Raw genomic sequence first — 21,144 nt, 5'->3', positions numbered from 1 at the left:
ATTAATTTACTAGGTATGGGGTTTTTAAAGGTTTTCTGCGTTCATTATATCACACAGCTTTAACAATGTGTCCATAAGATTGTATGGGCTGAAACAAGTTCTCTTTTATGTCACATCTCGTGTGGCCAGCATAAGACCTGCTCGCCCTTCCTCACAATGTCAAACTCGGTGCTATCAGAAGGTCGTCATCGATTGAAGGGTTTGCTTAAAACTCAGTATTTCCCTGATTTACTGAAGGGAATGGAAACGATTGTGTATGTAAGACATGGCATGTTTTATTTGGGCACATGTCTTTGGTGAAATGTGTTCCTTGATCACAGTTAAAACCTCTTGAAGCAGAAAACAGAAATTATCTGTCATGACCTTTCACACGAGACTTGCAATGTTGCCAGAGGGTAAGCTGGAAAAGTCAGACCAAAAACAATCAACAAAATCCGTACTACTTGTAAATGTTACTCCCTAAACCCGCAGAGAGGGAGGTGCTACAATAGCAACATATACTTGCACCAAATGTTTTAGTTTCAAGATGTTTTGCAGAGGGACAGGAAGGATCAGCTGAATTAAAGCACAACCTCCAGTGTCAGTATCGGAGGAAACTGGCAACAAAGACCCCAAGGTAAAAAAGAAACCCTTGAAACCCAAATCAACTCAATTCATGTTGGTCTGAACCGATGCCTCCAAAGAAACCACAGATGTGTAGTTTTAATCAGTGCAGGCAACAGACCACAAAGGATGGTCTCCCCGATAGCATTTCTTCTTTGATATCAGTCCTTCTCTTTCCCAGTGAGCCATTCTTGGCAGTTAGAATTATTATTTGTCCATCTTAACCAGGTATTCCTGACAAAAAGAGAAATTACAATTTTGTGCCTTAGGCAAATCAACAAAACGTTCTCTAATGTTTGATAACTGGTACTTAGCGTAGGCCTCAAACAACCCATAAGCTACAAATAACCCACCTTGCTTGAACTTACTCATCTTTTTGTTTTCGCAAGTGTGCTTGTGAACTTAACTTTAATTGAGGGTTTATTTGCACCTGGGTGAGAATAGTCACATGGCAGCTATTGGGCTATTTTTTACGAGGCCAAGCTGAATAAGATACTTAATCTAGTAATTGTTAGCGAGCCAAAAGATTTTGTTGCAGTGGTAAAAGTGATAGTAGTTGTAGTATATAGAAAGACAACGTATGTTCAGGCACTAGATTGGGGTGGATGAATGAGTCAAATGGAGACATTACTGGTGCTGGGAGAGAAGCCGATTTTTAAACTTTGCTGACTTATTATTTACTGAGGTATATCTTATCATTTTCAGTTAATTAGATTTAAGTAAACCATACGTAGCCTTGTAGGCTACATGTCCACAGTGTCTTATGTGTGTCCCTGGGTTGGGTACAAATAGCATTGTTGGCAATGGACACCCAGGTGCTGCTGACATACTAAGATACATGTATTTATTATGTACTGTGTACTGTACAAAGTCTGATATACAAGTTCAAACATTGATTAAATATATCATCTACTTTTAGCTCAGGGTTGTAAATGCATACCTTTCTCATAAACATTCAGTTCACCTCTGAGAAAACATTTATTGACCACAGCCTGTGCCAAAAAGTAAAAACTTGATGAATTGCTCATTGGTCCTAGACAATAACTTAACATAACACGAAGATAATGCCAATGACACCCTATAGATTTGACTCACCTCTGGACGTTTTAACTCTTCTGTAACATAATTCAGATTGTTCCAGCCATCATAGGACCATAGTCCCTGGTAGAAAGCAATACCAATTGGATTGATGGCCAGATTAGTGTTTTCAAAGGAGTCTTCAAAGTTTTCAGTGTGCCCTCTGATAAGCATCACCAAACCTCCTATGATAATGACAGCCAGTGCCAGAACCTTGACCACCATAAAAAACACTTGGATCGACATTGAAAAGCGAACATTGAGGCAGTTCACGGTGGCGAGCACCACAATTGCAACCGCAGCCACGCACTTCACCAGCAGCACCGGAGGTGGGCAGTCTGGGAAGAAGGGAGCCACGACGTACTGAGCAAAACTCAGCGAGATGCCAGCGACGCCAGCGGGTCTCACAAATAACACAGAGCTGAAGATTAACATGAAGGCGACGACTGGCCCTGAAGTCCTGAGGATGTAGATGTACTCCCCCCCGGATTCTTTTATGACGGTGCCGAGCTCAGCATAGCAGAAAGACGCCAGTATCACCAGTACACCACAGCAGGCCCACACAACCAAACTGGCTCCAGGGCTGCCGATGGTGGAGAGAACCGTCTGAGGGGACATGAAGATCCCAGATCCGATCATTGTCCCTCCGATGAGGGACACGGCTCCCACCAGCCCCAATTCCCGCTTCAGGCTCAGCTTCTGTGTCGTGTCGTCCATAGTTGCTGTCCGGCACCTTCACCATAATTATGTGGCCAAAGTCACTCTTGCAGCAACTCAGGGAGTTAATTATTACGTGGTTGGGTGTATTTAACGGAGCAGGTTCGGCTTTGTACCTTATCTCTTTTAAAAAAGGGAATAACTTTTGTTTTCGGCCATATCATTGTTGTTTTAGGTTAGAGTTGCAGAACACATGAGTAAGATGGACCCAGCGGTGAATAAAATCAAACCTCTGAGATCCTCGCACCTTCTATCCCTTTTGCCACCAACTGACAGCTTTTGTTTGTGTTTCACCTCCACAACTCTCACTCTGACAGACGTCATTTGTACATTTTGCAGGACATTTTTGTGAGATTGTGTGGCAGAGCATTAGCCCTTTAAACTCCAACTTCCTCTGGCATAAAATGTTCGAAAATACTTGACCAGAAAACAAAGAAAACACATCTATAATTCATTTTAAAACACTTATATTTTGGGTATGCCATCATACTAACGATCATACACTCATATTGATCAACCTTTTTGGCACCGCCAGGACACGTATTGCTACAAATATGAACTATTTTCAAATAAAAGGGAAGATATTCAAAATAATGAAATATATATACTTTATGACAAATCTGAAAATACACATGCAATCAGTGAGGAATGGTCATAGAGCATATAACGATGTTTGATGATCTCTTCATTCTGGGGCTTGATGTTTCTGAGCAGCTTCCCCCAACAACACATCAAATAAAGCCCATAAACACATTTTTCCTTGAGCTTATTGTCAGAAATGTAATGGAAAGTATTCTTACCAAGGTAGCACACTTTTCTTATGTCAAACCAGTTACTCTGAGATGTGTCACACGGCAAATTACGATGACAGATCTGCATTAATCATCATTCTGGTTAAACTCAATCCAGTGTGGTCTTTCTGTAACAATGTACAGTAGATATCTCCCATGGTTTCATGGTTTCTTTTTTATCTGCCCACTTCCATCAGGAAGCTTTATCCTCCCCTCCGGTAACAAAGAGGTGGACAGTCTTGTTGGAGTGCAGCATCTGTCCGGCTCGCTGGGCTCCCGTGATGGCAGCTAACTTGTGGGCGTCGTAGCGGGAGTAGAGGGCAGTGCCGGTCCAGCTGGCCTCCTCCCCTCGACCCCCTGCTGCCAGCATGTTACACACCTCGCTGTAGAAGTGGGGGAAGGTGGGCAATCCATAAAATATCAGGTTCTGGATTCCCTTCATGGTGTACCTAAAAAAGAAGAAGTGAGAGGTCAGAGTTATTGCCGGGCTCAACAATTTATATTCAAGACTTTTTAGGACCAATCTAATACCACATAGGATGTCATTAATACCCGTTACAGACATACCGGCCAGAGTATGGAAGTATGATGTAACAGCAGTAGACATGATATTGTCGAGAACAATAACGTATTTCTTTAGCAGTTCTGGTTGTTACTTTATACTGCAGATTATTGATTAACACTATTTTGATAACTCCACAATAAAGGATTCAACAGAATCTTGTGCTTAAAGTCTTGAGTGTGAAACGTCTCCCAGCATTATTACAAGAACATTATATATTATTATTATTACAAAAACATTATATAAACTAACAATATTGCCTATGGTAGTTACATTTGTGGGCTCTTTTCCTTCAGAAAGGTTTGAAGAATAAAATTATCATTTGAAGTACAATTTCAGACTAAATACATCTGTGTGTTAATTATCAATAGACTACAATAAAGATGCTACAGTGTACAGCTAGGCACATCACGGGACATTAATAAACCAGAAAAAAAGGATTAAATGCTGACTTCACAAAACCTAAAAGTGACCTCAAGCTGTAAAAAGGATATCTGTATCTTTTGCGTTATTGCAATTGGTAACATGTTAACTCTTAAAAAAGGTAATAAAACTTTAAGCGCTTTACTGTCAAGGTTCATACACATTTTGACCGATGGCTTTCCATAACTTTAAACCAAATTTCCATGACCAAACATTTTGTGAAATCTCGGTAAATGAACGTTATGAACATATGAATATAATACATCAAGGTTCAAGGTTGTTTTTTTTGCCATTTGTGCATACACCAACAGTCCAAACCATTTGAATTTTCTTTTTCAAGGACTTTTCCAGGCCTGGAAATAAGCATTGATCATGACCGTAAGAACCCTGTATTATTGATGGCCTTGGAGTGACTCCAGGAATCAATATCACCAGAAAGCTCATCGATTTGTATTCATGGCCGGCCTTCCGCTTAACAATTATTGTCTTTTAGCGAGAAAAGGAGTTTAAAAGTACTGACCTCTTGTAGAAGTGGAAGCGTTCAGTGAAGAGAAGGAACTGTTTATCCCCTTTCTCAAAGAAGTGTCTCGCTCGGGACACCTCTGACTTGCTGGAATACTCGCAGACGCTGGTAAAGTTGATCTCCTCTTTCTTCATGTAGTTGCGCAACCGGACGTAGTCGAAATAAGACGGGATGTAGATCAGAGTGTGGGACATAACCGAGTCCTTGTACTGAGGCAGCACTTTCTCTATAAAGAACTGAAACCTACAGCCAGGATGGGGAACAGTGGAAATAAAATTAAAATAAAAACTTTTAATTTTGTTGGGATCAACCAACCATTTGTCAAAATCTCATAATCTGTTGCATATGTTATTATCCGTTTAATTTTTTTATTTAGACCTTGATTTAAATAATGAAAAGCTATGTGCTAATATAAAAACAAGGGATTTAGCAGAAACACAAAGAGGCGGAAGATTACCGTTTGAAGTCAACATGATATGAAAAATACATTAACCCTTTAAGAAAACATCCCAGGTTTTATTGTGCACCTATTTAATAATATATAGAAACAAATCTACAAAGAATAATAACATAATAAATGTGTGTAAAGTGTGCTTATGTAAGCTCGCCCCAACCACTAATATGACATCCATCCATCAATCATCTGCAGCTCTTAGCGACAAGACAGCTGTGTGCGGAGCCACAGTCCTCTGTAGCTCTGTATCGCACTATATGTGTTTAAAATCTTCCAGTGGAACTGTACACTGCTCAGATATACAATTTAAGTTGTTAAAAAACACTGATTTCAGTTTCACTGGGACTTAACAGTTGACTGAATGTCTGTCTTTTAGGTCGTCTTCAGTATCAAAGTAATCCAGTGATAGCTGTCTGTACATTCATGGATACACTGCAAACAGAAACCGCTAATGGCTAACAGTCACACTTTCCCTGCAGTCAATTTGCTGATTTCTAAACAAAAGGAGGCTGTAAGTTGTAGCCTACAGTATAGCTTCACTGAATCAAAGCCAGTGTGATATTCTCCCCAAACATCTGAAAACCCCTGGTCTATCTTGTTGTCTGACTAATGGATCACATGTGGGAAGACCTTACCGGGCATCGTGGTCCATGAAGCTGTCAGAGGAGAACATCTGAAACACATGAGGCAGCTGAACCAGCACCTGGCAGATGGAACCTGTTTTTGGCATGTTCCTCGTGGCAATCTGAGACAAAAAACACACAGGAAATTTACTTTAAAAAAAACCTTGAAGATATCCAGCTGCCTACGGAAAACCATTTAGTGTGGGTACTGCTCCGACCGCTGAGGATTAACTCAAGCAATGAGATCATTTCTGCCTCCTAGTCATGTGTTCAACCAAATTACAGTCTGTGGTGAATGCTCAGCCAGAGGTATAATAGTTAACTTTAATGAGTACCTGTCCTCGGTAGTTGGCGCAGTGCTTGGTGAAGATGTTGTTGATCTGCGGGTCGTGGATGGAGCTGAACACCAGCGTCTGCCGGTAATGTCCGGCCCAGTTGTTCAGGTTCCACATCCTGACCCTGGAGAAGTCCACTCCATGGGAGTCCAGCGGCTGCAGGTTCATGTGCTTCATCACATGCTGCAGAGAGGTGGACAATTTTTTATTTTAAAATCCAACTTCTATGCACACCTCAACCATTTGAACTTTTGACAGGTTTGTTAAAAAATAATTGTTACCCATAAAGGATTTATTCCAGAGTTTAAAAATGTGACTATTTTTAACCAATCGGATTCCAAAAATAGTATCACCCTCGAGTCAAACTCAAATCTAAAAATGTGCAATGCTCCGGCAATGCTTCAGTTGAACTAAATTATAACACTTGTTTAACTACAGAGGGCGCCACATCCCTCCCAACAGTAAAACTAAAAACACAGCTGAACAGATGTCTCCTGAGGTGACTTTGTCATGCCGAACAGGCGCTTGTTCTTACCAAGACGTGTTCCCAGTTCTGCATGAGCAAGACGTCTGCCTGGTCCACCACCAGCAGATCGATGGAGGCGAGGAAGTCAAAGTCGCGCTTACTTTCCCCCTCTGCTCCCAGCACCGTACGGAGGCCCAGCGGTGACGCAATAATGATGTCCGACGAATAGAAGGGGGAGTACAGGCGTATACTGCTCCTCACAACGGAGAGGCCTGGCGAGGAGAGAGGACATCAGACTAGACTTCGGACCAGAAGACTTGGTGGTTTGTCCAAAATCTGGTCAATTTGTGTTTGCTGGAACGTACCTATCTTGAAGTGATCATCCACGTTGCCCGAGAAGATGGCTCTGTAATCGTCCGGTCTCTGCAGATTGGGCGGCTTGTCATCGGCCTCTTCGCCAAACTCTCCCTTGAACCTCTTCTTGTTGCCGACCTCTATCTTCTTGCCTTTGGTCTCCAGCAGGCTGATGAGTGTCTGGACGACCCGCAGAGCTCCGCCTCGGAACGGAACGAGAATCAGGACCTGGCGTATTTATAACAATCATTAGAACAGGGTTTTGAAAAGTGATGATAGCTGATCACATTAAGGTACCTGAACAACTGAGGAAAGCACGCTGCCAAAAGGTGGAGCATCAACTAATGTAATTAAGGAGTTCCTCTCAGATTACTCATGCATACGACATGACTGCTGGGCTAGATTATGTTCAAGGTGGAATGTAGTTTATTCTACTCACACACATGCAGGGATACTCGTATGCAGCAAGTACAGCAAATTATTTACCCAAAAGGTTACTTTACGACAAATACATTTTAACACCAAAACAATGATTTCTTAAGTTGTTCAATGTGCGACTACAAAATCCACAGTCCATCTGAGGCATGATGGGATACACACATTGAAATATGATCCAGCCTGAGGACAGTGGTCCAGACTCCTGCACATTAACATGAATAGTTTGCACTCACAGTATGTGTCCTGCTGCAGTACTCTTGATATTTGAAACTAAAAACTGGCATAATTTGCAATCGAAGGACAGTGTAAAAAATGTGCATCTTAACGTAACTGGTACTTTACCTTGGGCCGGGTCAGTCCTTGGTCTCTGGGTTCGTCCTGCGGCTCAGCTCCAGGTTGAGCTTGGATTTTCTGCTCCCTTAGCAGTGCGTTGTGAGCGAGGACCCGGGAGTTGGCCTTCAATACGTGGTTGAGCACGTGGAGGCAGTAAGTACTGCAGACCTGAGGGCCTTGGGTCAGAGGACAGGCTTCTGGGTAGTAGAGGTCCTTGTAAGATCCCATCAGAGCTAGCAGCTCAAGCTGCAGGGGGCTGATCTCGCTAACCAGCCCTTTAGGGTTGGAGGTCTGCTTCAGGTTCTTCCAGCGGGCCTCCAAAACTTTGTGAAACACTGGCAGGTTTGTGTCTTTCTGTGGGCCAATGGCTCCAAACCTCTCCAGGGGAAAGGTGCAGAGTAAAGTGTCCAATTTTGGCCACTAAATGTGTGAAAAAGGCAATGATAGTAAGACACATCAGCTGCAATTTAAAGTCATTTGCATGAATTCACAGAATTCTGTATTTAATACCTTGATCTGAGCCTTGGCTTTGCTGCCAGATGTTATCTTCTGCACATCCTCTTCCCCAAGCTCTGTGTCTAGATGCTGCAGAAACATGTCTGCGCATACAGAAAAAAAAAGGTCAGACACACCGCAGTCAAATCACATCCCTCAACTTTTAATCTTGAGCAACAAGCAGAGCATTCATTTAAAAACAAAATGGCTATTTGAACTGAATTTTCTGAGCCGTGGCAGCAGTACCTTTGCTGTCTTGTTGCTCTGTAGTGCTTTCAGCGTCCTCCTGTCCTCCGTCGGGGAAATCAGTCTCTAGACAGAACTGGGTCTCATGTTCCTCGTCTACGAACTCATCGCCTGCCTCCTTCTCCTCCCCTTCTGCTGCTTCAGTCACAGCCTCATATGCATCCTTGGGCTCGTCTTCTCCCCCTTCCTCTTCATCGCTGCGCTCACTGTCGTCACCAACTCCATCACTTTCTCCTGCAATAACAAAACATAACAACATTCAGTTGACTGCAATATGTTGGCCCACACTGTTCTCAAGTGGGATGGAAATAAACAACTCACCTTCATCAATAAGCTCCTCTTCTTCATCTTCCTCGTCGGTGCTCTCCTCTTCACTCTTGTCATTACTGGCGGGTTGGGTGAGAGTAGAAAGAAGCTTCTGATAAGCAGTTTTCTGTTCTGCTTCCTCCTCCTCCTCTTCCTCATCAGACTCAACGTCTGATTGCAGTGGGCTCGCTGGCTGTAACAGAGGTGAAGGGCATAAAACCTTTAAATTTGGAACATTGGCATGGGTAAAACAATACAAAACTGGAGTTTAACAACAACTCGGTGGCAAAACATGCAATTTTATGTATGTATGTGTGTGTATATATATATATATATATATATATCTATATATATATATATATATATATGATATTTGGCAGGAGGTCCACTGCCACTGAAAGCACTTAATCTTTGTGCAGTGACTGATCACATATCACATGAATTGTACTTTATAATATCCATGATGAGGAATTGTGACGCGCTACTTACCAGTTCCAATATCTCAGTTCTTTCAGGTCTTGCACCGATTCTGTCAACAACAACAAAAAGACGAAGGGAAATGTAGTCAGGTAGATAACTAACACCATCTCTTAATACCACAAAGTTGACTTTAAGAAAACTTTGGTCCTTGGGCTGCTTTTGGACAGCTTACTATTAGATCATACCGAGAACTACTGACACATAACTGATAATGAGGCATTGGTTTAGGATGTTGGGACAATGGGTTAAAAGCTGAATGTGGTACATCTTTTAAAGTGTTTTAAATAATTGTATCATTGTTTGTCTAGTGCACACGTGTAAGTCAACTTCCTCCTCTTGCAACTTCATTGTCGTCGTTCTGCTGCGAGCCAATTTGCTCATAAATAGGTTATTACCAACAGCACGGGATCATCCTTGAGCACCTTTTAGCTTAAGTTGGGAGACTTTGATTTGATTTGGACAAAAGTCGAAATTAAGAGCTCTTAACAACTTCATTCATAAATATTGCAATTTAGAGAAAAGCACACTTCGGGTGTGTCAACGACGTTACGGTTCAGCTCCTACGAACAGTATAGTTTAATAACACACATTAGCTAACACTGTATGTGTCTCGAAGGTAACTCAGCTAGCCCAGTGAACATGGAAGTAGCTTCATCTTTCATTTCACACCGCTTGAGGTCCGCACTGCTTACACGTCGTGGAAAGGATGCTCCTCTCCGAAGTCCTTCAAGTGTTTCTTCTGCTTTTTGGTTAAAGTAGTGAAAAGCTGTTTGTTCTGACTCCTTTTCCCCATGTTGACACTGTGCTGCACGTGTGCTCCGCCAGCTTCTTCGGTGGTGGTGAATCAGTAGCTGTTTGTCTGCCACCTACAGGCCTGGTGGTGAATTACATGAGTGCAGTTCGGTACCAGTTTGTATTAAAATAAACAGACACATGACAAAATAAACACACACACACACACACACACACACACATATATATATATATATATATATATATATATATATATATATATATATATATATATATATATATATATATATATATAATAAATAATAAACAGACACATGACAAAATAAACACACACACACACACACACACACACACACATATATATATATATATATATATATATATATATATATATATATATATAATAAACAGACACATGACAAAATAAACACACACACACACACATATATATATATATATATATATATATATATATATATATATATATATATATATATATATATATAACACAAGAAAATCAAAAGAAAATCAAAGTTAAAAGACAGTTTGCACACACACACACACACACACACACACACACACACACACACACACACATATATATATATATATATATATATATATATATATATGTGTGTGTGTGTGTATATTTAGTCAGGGTCATAAGTATTTGGACAGTGGCATAATTTTTTCTACTTTTGCCTATTTACACAACTGCATAGGATTTAAAATAATGAGTCAACATGTGGTTGAATTGTGACTTTCAGCTTTATCTGCATTGGTACAACCAAACTATCGCATTAACCGTTTAGGAATTACCGACATTTTTACACAGTTCTCCACATTTCAGAGGGACAGAAGTAATTGGACAAACATAATAGTAATCGTGAATATAATGATAAAGAAAATACTTTGCAGTCAATGATTCCTGAAGTCGTACACATTATCACCAAACGCTGACTTTCCTCCCTTGAGATGCGTTGCCAGGCCTTTACTGCAGTCTCCTTCAGTTGCTTGTTTGTGGGTCTTTCTTCCTTCACTTTTATTTGAAGTAAATGAAAATGCTCACTTGGGGTTGAGATCAGGTGACTGACCTGCCCATGATTACATTTCTTTGCCTTTAGCTGTTTTCACAGTATGTTTTGGGTCATTATCAATCAGCACTGAGAAGCTCCATCCAATCAGTTGTGCAGCATTTGGCTAAATCTGAGAAGTTATAAAGCCTTAAACACCTCAAAACTCATCCTGCTACTTCTATCAGCTGTGACATCATCAATGAACACCAGTGACCTGGTTGCATTGGCAGCAAAAAACCCATGCCATACCACTGTCTCCACCATGTTAAACGGGTGATGTTTGCTTCAGATCAGCAGCCATGCCTTTCTATCTCTACACTTTCCTCTTCCCAAGTTCAAGCTAATCTTGGTTTCAACTTGCAAAGAACCTTCATCTAAAACTGATCCAGCTCCTTCAGATGTTTTCTGTCAAAGTCTAATCCCTCCGTCCTGTTCTTCAGTGTCACCAGTGGTTTGACCTTCTGCATTTACATTTATGAATTCATCTCTTGGTTGTAGACTTTGACAAGGACACGCCTCCCCCAGAGTAGTCTTGAACTCAGTATTCATGTTACGACATGTTATCACTAGGAAATAATTCTGCTCCATCTCCTCGACATGTCTTCAGTGGTCTTCCAGGTTTTTTGGTGTTGGTGAGCTTGTCAGTACGTTCCTTCTTTTTAGCAACGTACCACACTGTTGATTTAGTCAATCCTAATGTTTCATATCTGCCTGATAGGTTTGTGTTAGTCAGCTATTCAATGGCCTCCTTTACTTGCATTAACACCTCATTGGTTCTCATGCTGAGAGCATGAACCATTCTACCAAATGCAAATTCAACATTTTGAATCATATTCAGACCTTCCAGTCATTAAATAACGAGTGGTTTGTAATGACATCAAACCATTTTGTAAGACAATTGTCCAATTACCTTTGAGACTCTCAAAATGTGGCGGACTGTGTTCACATGGTTGTAATTCCTCAACGGGTAATGTGTAGTTTTTGTTATGTCCATTGAATTAAAGCTCAAAGTACTCTTCATAATGACTGCATCATTTTATGTGTACGGTCGTGTAAAGAGGAAAATAAGGCAAATTGTGTCACAGTCCAAATATTTATGGCCCTGACTATATTATATTCAGGGGCAAGCAAGGTGAACATGAGGTTGCTGCCAAGTGCACAGGTTATCTGTAGTGCTTTAAGGGTACGTGTTGAAAGTAAAAGACAGGCCTGTAGTCTATCTGCTGTCTGAAAACTAACCTTGATCAATTATTGAACATATGGTAATATCAATTTACTGTTTGCCTGTTTTAGCTGTTACCATGACAGAAGCTCATGTATTATTAACCATTTGGGTGTCTAGTTTTCGTGCACAGGAGTATTTTCAGCCCATTCTGACACGTCAATGGGGGATATTATTGTTGGATAAGTGCAGACCACTCTGGCTTGTAGGCTTTTCTGAATGGCACGTGAAACATGTAAAGCGGTCTTGTATTGCAATGGAGGGGCCCGAAGGGAAACAGGAGAAACAGAAGGCTGGGAAAACAGTTCGGTTTAGAGTCGCGTCTGCCAACAGCGGCCGGGTCTTGGCGGAGGTGTTCAAGGATGAAGCGGCCTGGTGCGGCTCAGTGTCGGACTCGGTGGACTCGGACGGCACCAGCAGCCCAGAGGCGGAGCAGGGGAGCTCGCCTCCCGCCGACAGCGAGGCCAACAGCCACCTGAACGGCCTGGCGGGGGAGACAACCGTGGACGCGAACGGCTGCGAACCCGATGACCTGCTCCTGTACGCCAGTGCCAAGAGAGAGACGCGCTGCAGCCACACACGGATCAATATCTGCAGCAAGAACGGGACCGTACGAGGAGTCAGGAACAAAGTGAGCGCAGGCCAGGAGCTCTTCAACAACCTCTCCAGCATGTACTCTGTGAGTAGCTTCAGCTGTCAGGTGGAACACCTGCTGGTTATTTTAGTTTAACCTTCCTCCTGCGTTCTGTTAGCGTCTCATGTGTTAACGGGTCGGTTTTGACCCATGTCTTAAATCAGCTGTAAAATACACTCAAAACAATTATCAATCATCCAAATTGTTTCTTGTCTTTTTGTTACCCTGTTAGACTTCCTTATCCATGAACATATTGTTGTATGTTTTATTATTTTTGGTGTGGGCCTTTGGGCCTTTTCTTTGTCAGGATACCCCTCGATTTCAATTAAAAAACATGGTATTATTATATTAATAAATGAAAGGTTGTTGTGTTACCTGACTATTACTGAAGGGTATTAGAACACATCTCTCAGGAACATATATGATGTTATGGTTAATTTTGTCCCATATTTACTTCAAGAAAAAGGCTAAAACATTTTTTTTCAACAATGGAACTTTATTGCAAACACAAAATGAAAAGCAGAACTAGTCATAACCCAAAATATCGATTTGCAAGGTAAAAAAACAACAACCAATCAAACCAATCTTATTTTTATAACTGGGTCGAAACTGACCCTAACCACACAAAGTTCATAGTTTCAACCATAGCATTTTTTAATATAGTGAAATAAAGGTTTCTGACAAAGTCAAAAAGCCTTGATGTAATAAACCTATTTCATGTGGTTCTTTTATGTATCTAAAACCTGAAACGCGTCGTCGACCCCTAACACAAGTGGAAGGTTCAAGCTGTTAGAGGCTGTTTCTTGATCTAATGATGGAAGATGATCCAAAAGAGTATCATCTTGTTCAGTCACAACCTGTATTCTCTTTCCCTTTAAGAGTTCCCTTCGTCATCAGAAAAGGAGACCCTGGGAAAAACAGTAAAACAGTTGGAAGGAGCACTTTAACACCATGTGGACAACAGGAAGAAAGAGCTCACGTGGCTGAAGATTGTCTGTTCAGTTTGTTCTGCACCAGGACTTCATTTCGCTTACTTTTCAAGTGTATGATTAAAACAAACCCTTGCGTGTCTTTATTTATGGCCATATTATGCTTTACGGTCCAGTTCTTTGATTCAGATATAAGTATAAAATAATTATGCTATTCACTCTAATGTAATTGGAATTAATTTTAAATTCAAACAAGTGCACTCATCTGAAACCAACCTCATGAACCAATTCCAAATGTATGCGCTCTACACACTAAAAGCATGTAACCTGTCACTTAAACTAAACAAACTAGCTGAAGAATATGTGCATTTAACCCTCGGAGACATTGAATGGGTTTCTGAAAATGATTTTTGTATTTTTTTTAAGATGTTGTGAGTATAATTGTGACCAGAATTTCACATGATTTTGATACATGGTGAATTGCTGAATTAAGTGAACATGCATGTTTTTCTAAGTATTTTGTAATGTTGGTAAATTGGGAATGCTTCAGATTATTTCGTATCCATTTCTCAACTAGAATATAAACCTGCCTTTGTTTTAAGAGGTTGATATGTTCGTCTTTCTCATTTCTCCGTTGCAGCAGATCAGTACACTGGTTTCAGCAAACATTTGATTAACAACTGATCCTTGGTTTCCATTTTCGATTATTCTGACAATTCTTTCCATGATTAATTGATTCATCATTTGTTAATGTCAGAGACTGTTGGTTCGTTCAACCAACAGTCCAAAACCCAAAGATATTCCATTTGCTATACAGTTTGACAAAGTAAAGCAGCAAATCCTCAATAGAAGCTGGTATATGGTCATTTTTGCTGAAAAAAACCAACCTCATAGATTATCCAAACCGTTGTCAATAAATTACTGTCGATCAACTAGTTTCAGCTGTACTTTTCATACTTATGTGTACGTCGGACTTCAGGGACACTTTGATTACTTTTACTAGTTGAGTAATTTCTTTAAATTGTTGTATTACTTATATGCAAGGTACTTTTCCATTACTACACTTACACACTATAGTACAAGATATTCCTGTCCCTGCATCTAAAATCATACAGACATATAATGGATCAACGAGTATCATAATGTCCCTACATGATTGTGCAATGTAATTTGTTTTGTATAAACAGCCTTGTCAATTTCTAAATGCATTACTCGTGGTTACTTTGTGAGGGTTCAAGAGGAAAATCCAACCCACAATAATATCCAGCTCATTATTATTTTTTGTAATATTCAAGCCACTCCTTGGACCCCTGTTTATATATATATATATATATATATATATATATATATATATATATATATATATATATATATATATATATATATATATATATATATATATATTGTCTGATAAACTCAAAACCCTTTTGCACCTGATGGGGGGTGAATACAAACGTCAACGAGCAAGCCTCAAAAAATCACTGATAATATCGCCTGCAAAAAAGTGATCACGTGATCAACACTTCAACAAGTCTCGATGCTCTGATCTCCATCTTAGCAACAACAACAACAAAAAAAAAAAACCCACATCGCCTCCTGTACTGTCCGGACACCCGTGTCTCCGCGGGGTGGACTTCCCCTTTAAGCGGCAGATGCACCGACATCTCCCCGCGCACCTGCCTGCCTCCGTCAGCACCACGGACAGCGACCCGCAGCTCCGCGAACACGGCCCCTGATCGAGGCGACACGGCGGGCCCCGGGGGGCACGGCATGTTTCCCTTTCTTCTTTCTTTTTCTTTAAGGACTACCAGCTAATACAGCCTCATCTTCCATCATGTTACTGCGGCACTGACAGCTGAACAGCAGAGGGCGGGATGCGGGCTTTACTATAGACACTATCCGCTTCATTATTATTATTATAGTATATATCTTTTAAGAGGGATCTTTATCATTTCGGGGCTCCACCGATCAAACATGCCTCCGTCTCGTCTCGCGCTGCTTCCTCTCGAGGTGCAGCGGCTCTGAACGGTAACAGATGTAATGCGCGCCCCGATAAGTGCACAGCGTCGTCTCGGATGAGGGGGGGTCTCTCTGCAGAGCAAGGTGGTGAGATATCATTCCTCTTCCTACTCCACGCCCTGTGTCGTTCATTGTCGGTATAGCCGCCCCCGGCACCATGTCCCCTCCAGCATCGGCCGCGACGGCGAGTGAAAGCAGTGCGACCACCGTCTTGGAGGAGGACACCAGGGAAGAGGTATAGGCTTTCATTTTTCCATCATGGAGAAGAACGCCTTTTGTGTGTGTGTGTTTGTTTTGTTTGGTTGTTCGATCTTGGCGCAGGGCTTTAATGGATCTGTGTGAGCAGGCTGCAGGAGTATGACCAGCTGCAGGTGAATTCATTGCCAGGGATTTGGTCTGGCTGCCTTGATATTCTTGGTGACAGTTTGACAGGAGATGTTCATCCTGTGTTGTTCATGATTGGACACGTGATTGGTCTGTCTCACATCTCCTGTATCTATTGCTGCCACAATGGCATGACCAGTCCAGAGAGCTGAAATAACTTTTTTCGTTATCCACCGTATTTACGAAGGGAATTTCTAATGTCAGGGTTTAACTGTTTAATAACAGGGTTTAACCCAAGTCTTTCAAAAGTCCAGATTCATGCTGGTGTTGCATCAATCACACAGCAGCAAGCAAAATTAGGCCATATGGGCATCGATGGCACAAGGTATAAAAACATATATATTGTTCATCACTTCCACTTTTGTTTTCTCTGTGCTTTGACTCAACAGCAAAGACCCCTGAAGCAATCGCTGAGCAAGTCGCTATGCCGGGAGAGTTTTTGGAAATGCCTGCTCCTGTCCGTCCTCATGTACGGCTGCATGGGCGCAATGGTTTGGTGTCATGTCACCAAGGTGACCCGCCTCACCTTCGACAGTGCCTTCAAAGGGAAATCCATGATGTACCATGACAGTCCCTGCTCTGATGGCTACATCTACATCCCCCTGGCGCTGCTGGGCATGCTCTACTTGGTCTACCTCGTGGAGTGCTGGCACTGTCACGTGAAGAACGAGCTGCAGCACAAAGTGGACGTTGAGGGCATTTACGAGCGCATCGAAAGGATGCAGCAGGCCAAACCCTGCATCTGGTGGAAGGCCATCAGCTACCACTACGTCCGCCGAACGCGACAGGTCACGCGCTACCGCAACGGAGACGCTTACACCAGCACCCAGGTCTACCACGAACGTGTCAACACCCACGTGGCCGAGGCCGAGTTTGACTACGGCCACTGTGGCGTCAAAGACGTGTCAAAGCAGCTGCTGGGCTTGGAGAAGTCCGCCGTCACGAAGATGCGCTTCACCAAGTGCTTCAGTTTTGCTAACGTGGAGTCAGAGAATTCCTACCTTACGCAGCGGGCGAGGTTTTTCACTGACAACGAGGGCCTTGATGACTACATGGAGGCCAGAGAGGGCATGCACCTGAAGAACATCGACCTGAAGGAGTACGTCATGGTGATGTCTGACCCGGAGCACCACCCCTGGTACCTGTCCCACTACGTCTTCTGGTTTACCTCGTTCCTCACCTTCTCCTGGCCTCTCAGGGTCTTCACCGAGTACCACACCGCATATGTCCACTACCGCGTTGAGAAGCTCTTCGGGCACGATTACCTCCCCGTGACCCCGTGCGATGAGCGGCCGTATTGGCGCCGCATCCCTCGCGTTAACACCATTGACAGCACGGAGCTGGAATGGCACATTCGGTCCAACCAGCAACTGGTGCCCAGTTACTCAGAGGCTGGCCTGATGGACCTAGCCCAGTGCCCGTCCAGCTTCAGCGGCCTCCGTCAAAACTGTGAAAGATGCCACAGAGCCGTCAGCTGCTCCTCGGTGTTCTCCAGGAGCGCCCTCAGCGTCTGCACCGGCGCCAGTTCCCGCATCCCCTTCAGCGGCAGCCGCTTCTCCTTGTCGCGGCGCCACGGCTCCCAGCGAAGCTGCTTCTGGCGGAGCGGCAGCTTGGATGACCAGGAGAGCCCCAGCGAAAACACCCGCTGTCTGTCAGAGCGCCTCAGCACCGGCGAGGAGGGACCCCCGGACTACGAGGACGCACTCTGCTACCCGGTGCTCATCGTCCACTGCAGCGAGAACTGCCACAACCACAGGTCTTTCCACAGAAATGGCTCCTGCGTGGAGACTTCCTTATGACTATGCAGACAAAACACAATGGCATTTGTGTAGCATCCACACACTTTGGACACCAGAGTGCGCAAACAAGTCTTAATGCGAGATACACCGATTCATGCTGTATTGTCTTACGATCTGAAACAAATGCCTGACTCCTGAATGTGCGAATCACCAAAGCAATAACGTAAATGAGTCAGTGGAGAACAAAGCAATGGTGGCATGTGCACCTACGAGGATACACATTTACACTAACATCTGCCCGGCTTCCAACGACGAGCAAGCAGACAAAGACTGTTACACTGTAGATTATTGCCATAGCGTTTAAGGTCTCACATGCGGCATACGTTTGTAACTGAAGCTGCAGTTACCTCACAAGACCTTTTTTCCACCCGCGGCCACGGACGATATGAGCATGTTCAAACATGTCATTCCTTCAGTGAAGTCTCAACTCACACAAACACATCAGATAATTACAGCAATAACTGTGAAAATATATACCATCTGAAGTGAAAACGTAAAAAGGAGGAATGTCTATGGAAAATATCACAAAGACACATTGGTCAACATGGAAACCTCCGATCCAAGAGAGACAAAGGATCTCTGGATACTCTCACTCACTGTTATACCAATCTATGATGTTTGGAGATGTACATTGTTTATGTGAAGTGTTGTAACTTTACTTTTTTGAAGTACCTTCTTTTTGTTCTTATCTATTAACACGCCTCATTTCCTGTATTTCCACTTCAGTTAGTGACTTTCTGCATTCCCCAGAATGCCTTTTGGCAACTGCACAAGACAGGTACAAAATTATTTTCAGCTGTGGGGTTTATGTGTTGGTGGACTCTGTCAAAAAGAGAGTAAAAACAGAGTGACAGCCATTATAAGTAGATTCAGATTTGGGTTCCCTTTATTCAGAGCAAACTTGTCTTGTCGTTGCAATGCATTCTGGTCTATTGGGGCTACTGTGGGATGGAAAATTATGTGTAACTGATGTGCTTTTTTTCTTTCTTTTTTTTTTTACAATGAATATCTTTCTTTTTTGACTGTTGACTGTTGGTGCTACCTGGCAGCTCCAGAGGGGAACAAACCTTTCTTTTGGATGTTGATGTTTACAGTTGCTGTTTTTGAAACACATTGTCCAACAAACCTCCACTGTAGATGCTGGAATTATGTAATTGTGATGACACATTGGCACAGTTTAGATATCTGCGAGAAAACAAGAAAACAGAGTCAGACTTGTATATGCATATTTGTTTTGTTTTTGTTTGTATTTTTGCTGTAACAATTGTCACCTGATTGGTCTTGACTGACCACAAATATAGAAACTGGTTGGAGCACTAATGCTGTAGTCACATGAGCCTTCACCTTAAACTAAAACACATTATGAAAAAATGAATAATCTTTGTTAAATTAAGAAGGTACATGTTGTCACATTCTAGACATTATTTTCTAAGTACTGCCACAACCAGACCTCCAAACATATATAAGTGTTATGATATTAATCTTCTGGTCAGAAAAGACATGGACACGTTTACATTGAATCTACAATACATTTGAACAAGTACATGTGACGTCTATTAAGGCCCTTTCTGACACTGCGATGACTGTTTAAAATGAGGAGCTAAATCAGAATAATGACTTGGTATGTCAAAAAAAAGAACTTCATATCTCGAAATATGGATTCATGGCCAAATAATTAATTAGTATCTAAAATATGGAATTAGTATTTCAAAATAAGGACTCAAAACAATACAAAACTTTTTTTATATTTTGATTGAATATCTCTTCTTTTTAGATACAAAGTGATTAATTTGAGATACAAATGTATTATTCTGAGATACTTAGTCACTATTTGTGCATACTAACTCATTATTCCGTGATAGTTTTCTTATTCTAGGAATTTCAGGAGTTTTTATTTCACCCAGTGACAGAAAGAGTCACTACATTATCATCGTTCAAAACAATAAACCACAGGGTGATGTTAACTGCCGAAAGATATAGTCATCAAATCCATGCTCAAACTCACATGATTTCCTTCTGATAAGACTATTTGTTAATAACCATAAACACACCTGAATGTAAACCACCAGCATATATGATACACTGTAGTGTATGTCCATTCGGTGTCTATAGGAAACAAACTAATGTTACATTTTTATCTTTCAAATGGTGATTTCCCTGTCCAGCGCATGTTGAGTTAGGTAGAGTTTGTGAAAGAGCACAGCACACACCAACACGTCACCGTGTTTCCTAAAGACATTTGATTTATTTGGGCTTCTTGACTCGTTGGATTAGAGCTCACAGGCAGATATGCAAGGATGTAAATGCACTTATGTTTACACATGGGTATCAAATCAGATTTCTGATACAGACTTTTTTTAATATCAGAAACACATTGTATGCATCCAAGATAACTACATCTTGTTCTTGTATTGTTTTCAATAATGTGGTGAAACCAGTATTATGCACTTGAAGTGACACTAGACATTTTGAATTGTAGTGAAGCTGAATGTTGACGTAAATTCCCTTAAAATATTAAAGTATTCAAGCTGATATATTTACAAATACATAACTGCTCAGCTGTAACATGATCCACGACCCGTACCGTTTCTTGTAAAATGTAAAACAATGTTCTTGTTGTCATTATAATCAAATGGGCTGTATAAATAACTTGATTACTTTTTGAAATATGTATTCAATTTTATCTTATGCTGGAAAAATAAAAGTTGCAATAAATGTTTGGGGTGAAACTATGTATATTTGAAATATTGTTGCTGGCATCGATCCTCAAACAGGTTTTCACAGAAGATATTTTAACATGCCCCAATAGGAAAACCAGTTTTTAATGATCAAACAAATAAATGCTGAGGTTTCAGGGTTATGGGAGTGTACATGCTGGCTCACTGTCACACTGGCAAAACCAAATACAACTGAGCTATTCTGCTAATGTTATTAGTAACACCCATGGCATTAACTACTATGTCAATATGTGTGCTGTGGACACGGCCAATGAAAGCATGAACATGTATGTTAATGGAGGCACAGCATGTATACTCGTTGTAGTTAGAGCGTTCATACACAGTATATTTATACACTTTGTTTTTGATTATGTTGTTTTCCAGT

The 21,144-nt window shown here is 41.6% G+C and overlaps 2 protein-coding genes across 2 annotated transcripts; one reads left to right on the top strand and one right to left on the bottom strand.

The window, feature by feature from the left end:
• Positions 1-2,886: 2,886 nt before the first annotated feature.
• On the bottom strand, positions 2,887-10,052 carry utp25 (UTP25 small subunit processor component). The gene is made up of 12 exons (XM_068580524.1): positions 9,919-10,052; positions 9,236-9,275; positions 8,762-8,939; positions 8,441-8,674; positions 8,210-8,298; positions 7,709-8,119; positions 6,940-7,156; positions 6,644-6,846; positions 6,109-6,291; positions 5,786-5,895; positions 4,694-4,939; positions 2,887-3,637 (listed from the first exon to the last, which is right to left on the bottom strand). Exons 1-12 carry the CDS (start codon positions 10,017-10,019, stop codon positions 3,382-3,384), a joined length of 2,268 nt encoding a protein of 755 aa, XP_068436625.1. The 5' UTR covers positions 10,020-10,052; the 3' UTR covers positions 2,887-3,381.
• A 5,408-nt stretch (positions 10,053-15,460) lies between these two features.
• Positions 15,461-20,829, top strand: LOC137787566 (transmembrane protein 151B-like). The gene is made up of 2 exons (XM_068580156.1): positions 15,461-16,094; positions 16,633-20,829. The coding sequence occupies exons 1-2, from the start codon at positions 16,017-16,019 to the stop codon at positions 18,040-18,042; spliced, it is 1,488 nt and encodes a 495-aa protein (XP_068436257.1). The 5' UTR covers positions 15,461-16,016; the 3' UTR covers positions 18,043-20,829.
• The last annotated feature ends 315 nt before the right edge of the window (positions 20,830-21,144 follow it).

The sequence above is a fragment of the Clinocottus analis genome, unplaced genomic scaffold (assembly GCF_023055335.1).
Source record: "Clinocottus analis isolate CAN_PGR_092001 unplaced genomic scaffold, fCliAna1.0.p SCAF_17, whole genome shotgun sequence".
NCBI lineage: Eukaryota > Metazoa > Chordata > Actinopteri > Perciformes > Cottidae > Clinocottus > Clinocottus analis.
This window is presented reverse-complemented; position numbering and strand designations above follow the sequence as displayed.

Coding starts and splice junctions, on each gene's coding strand:
- utp25 (XM_068580524.1), bottom strand. CDS start 10,019: ATGGGGAAAAGGAGTCAGAACAAACAGCTTTTCACTACTTTAACCAAA. Junction 9,276..9,918: donor GAGCATCCTTTCCACGACGT/GTAAGCAGTGCG, acceptor TGTTGTTGACAG/AATCGGTGCAAGACCTGAAA. Junction 5,896..6,108: donor GCGCCAACTACCGAGGACAG/GTACTCATTAAA, acceptor TTTTTGTCTCAG/ATTGCCACGAGGAACATGCC.
- LOC137787566 (XM_068580156.1), top strand. CDS start 16,017: ATGTCCCCTCCAGCATCGGCCGCGACGGCGAGTGAAAGCAGTGCGACC. Junction 16,095..16,632: donor AGGAGGACACCAGGGAAGAG/GTATAGGCTTTC, acceptor TTGACTCAACAG/CAAAGACCCCTGAAGCAATC.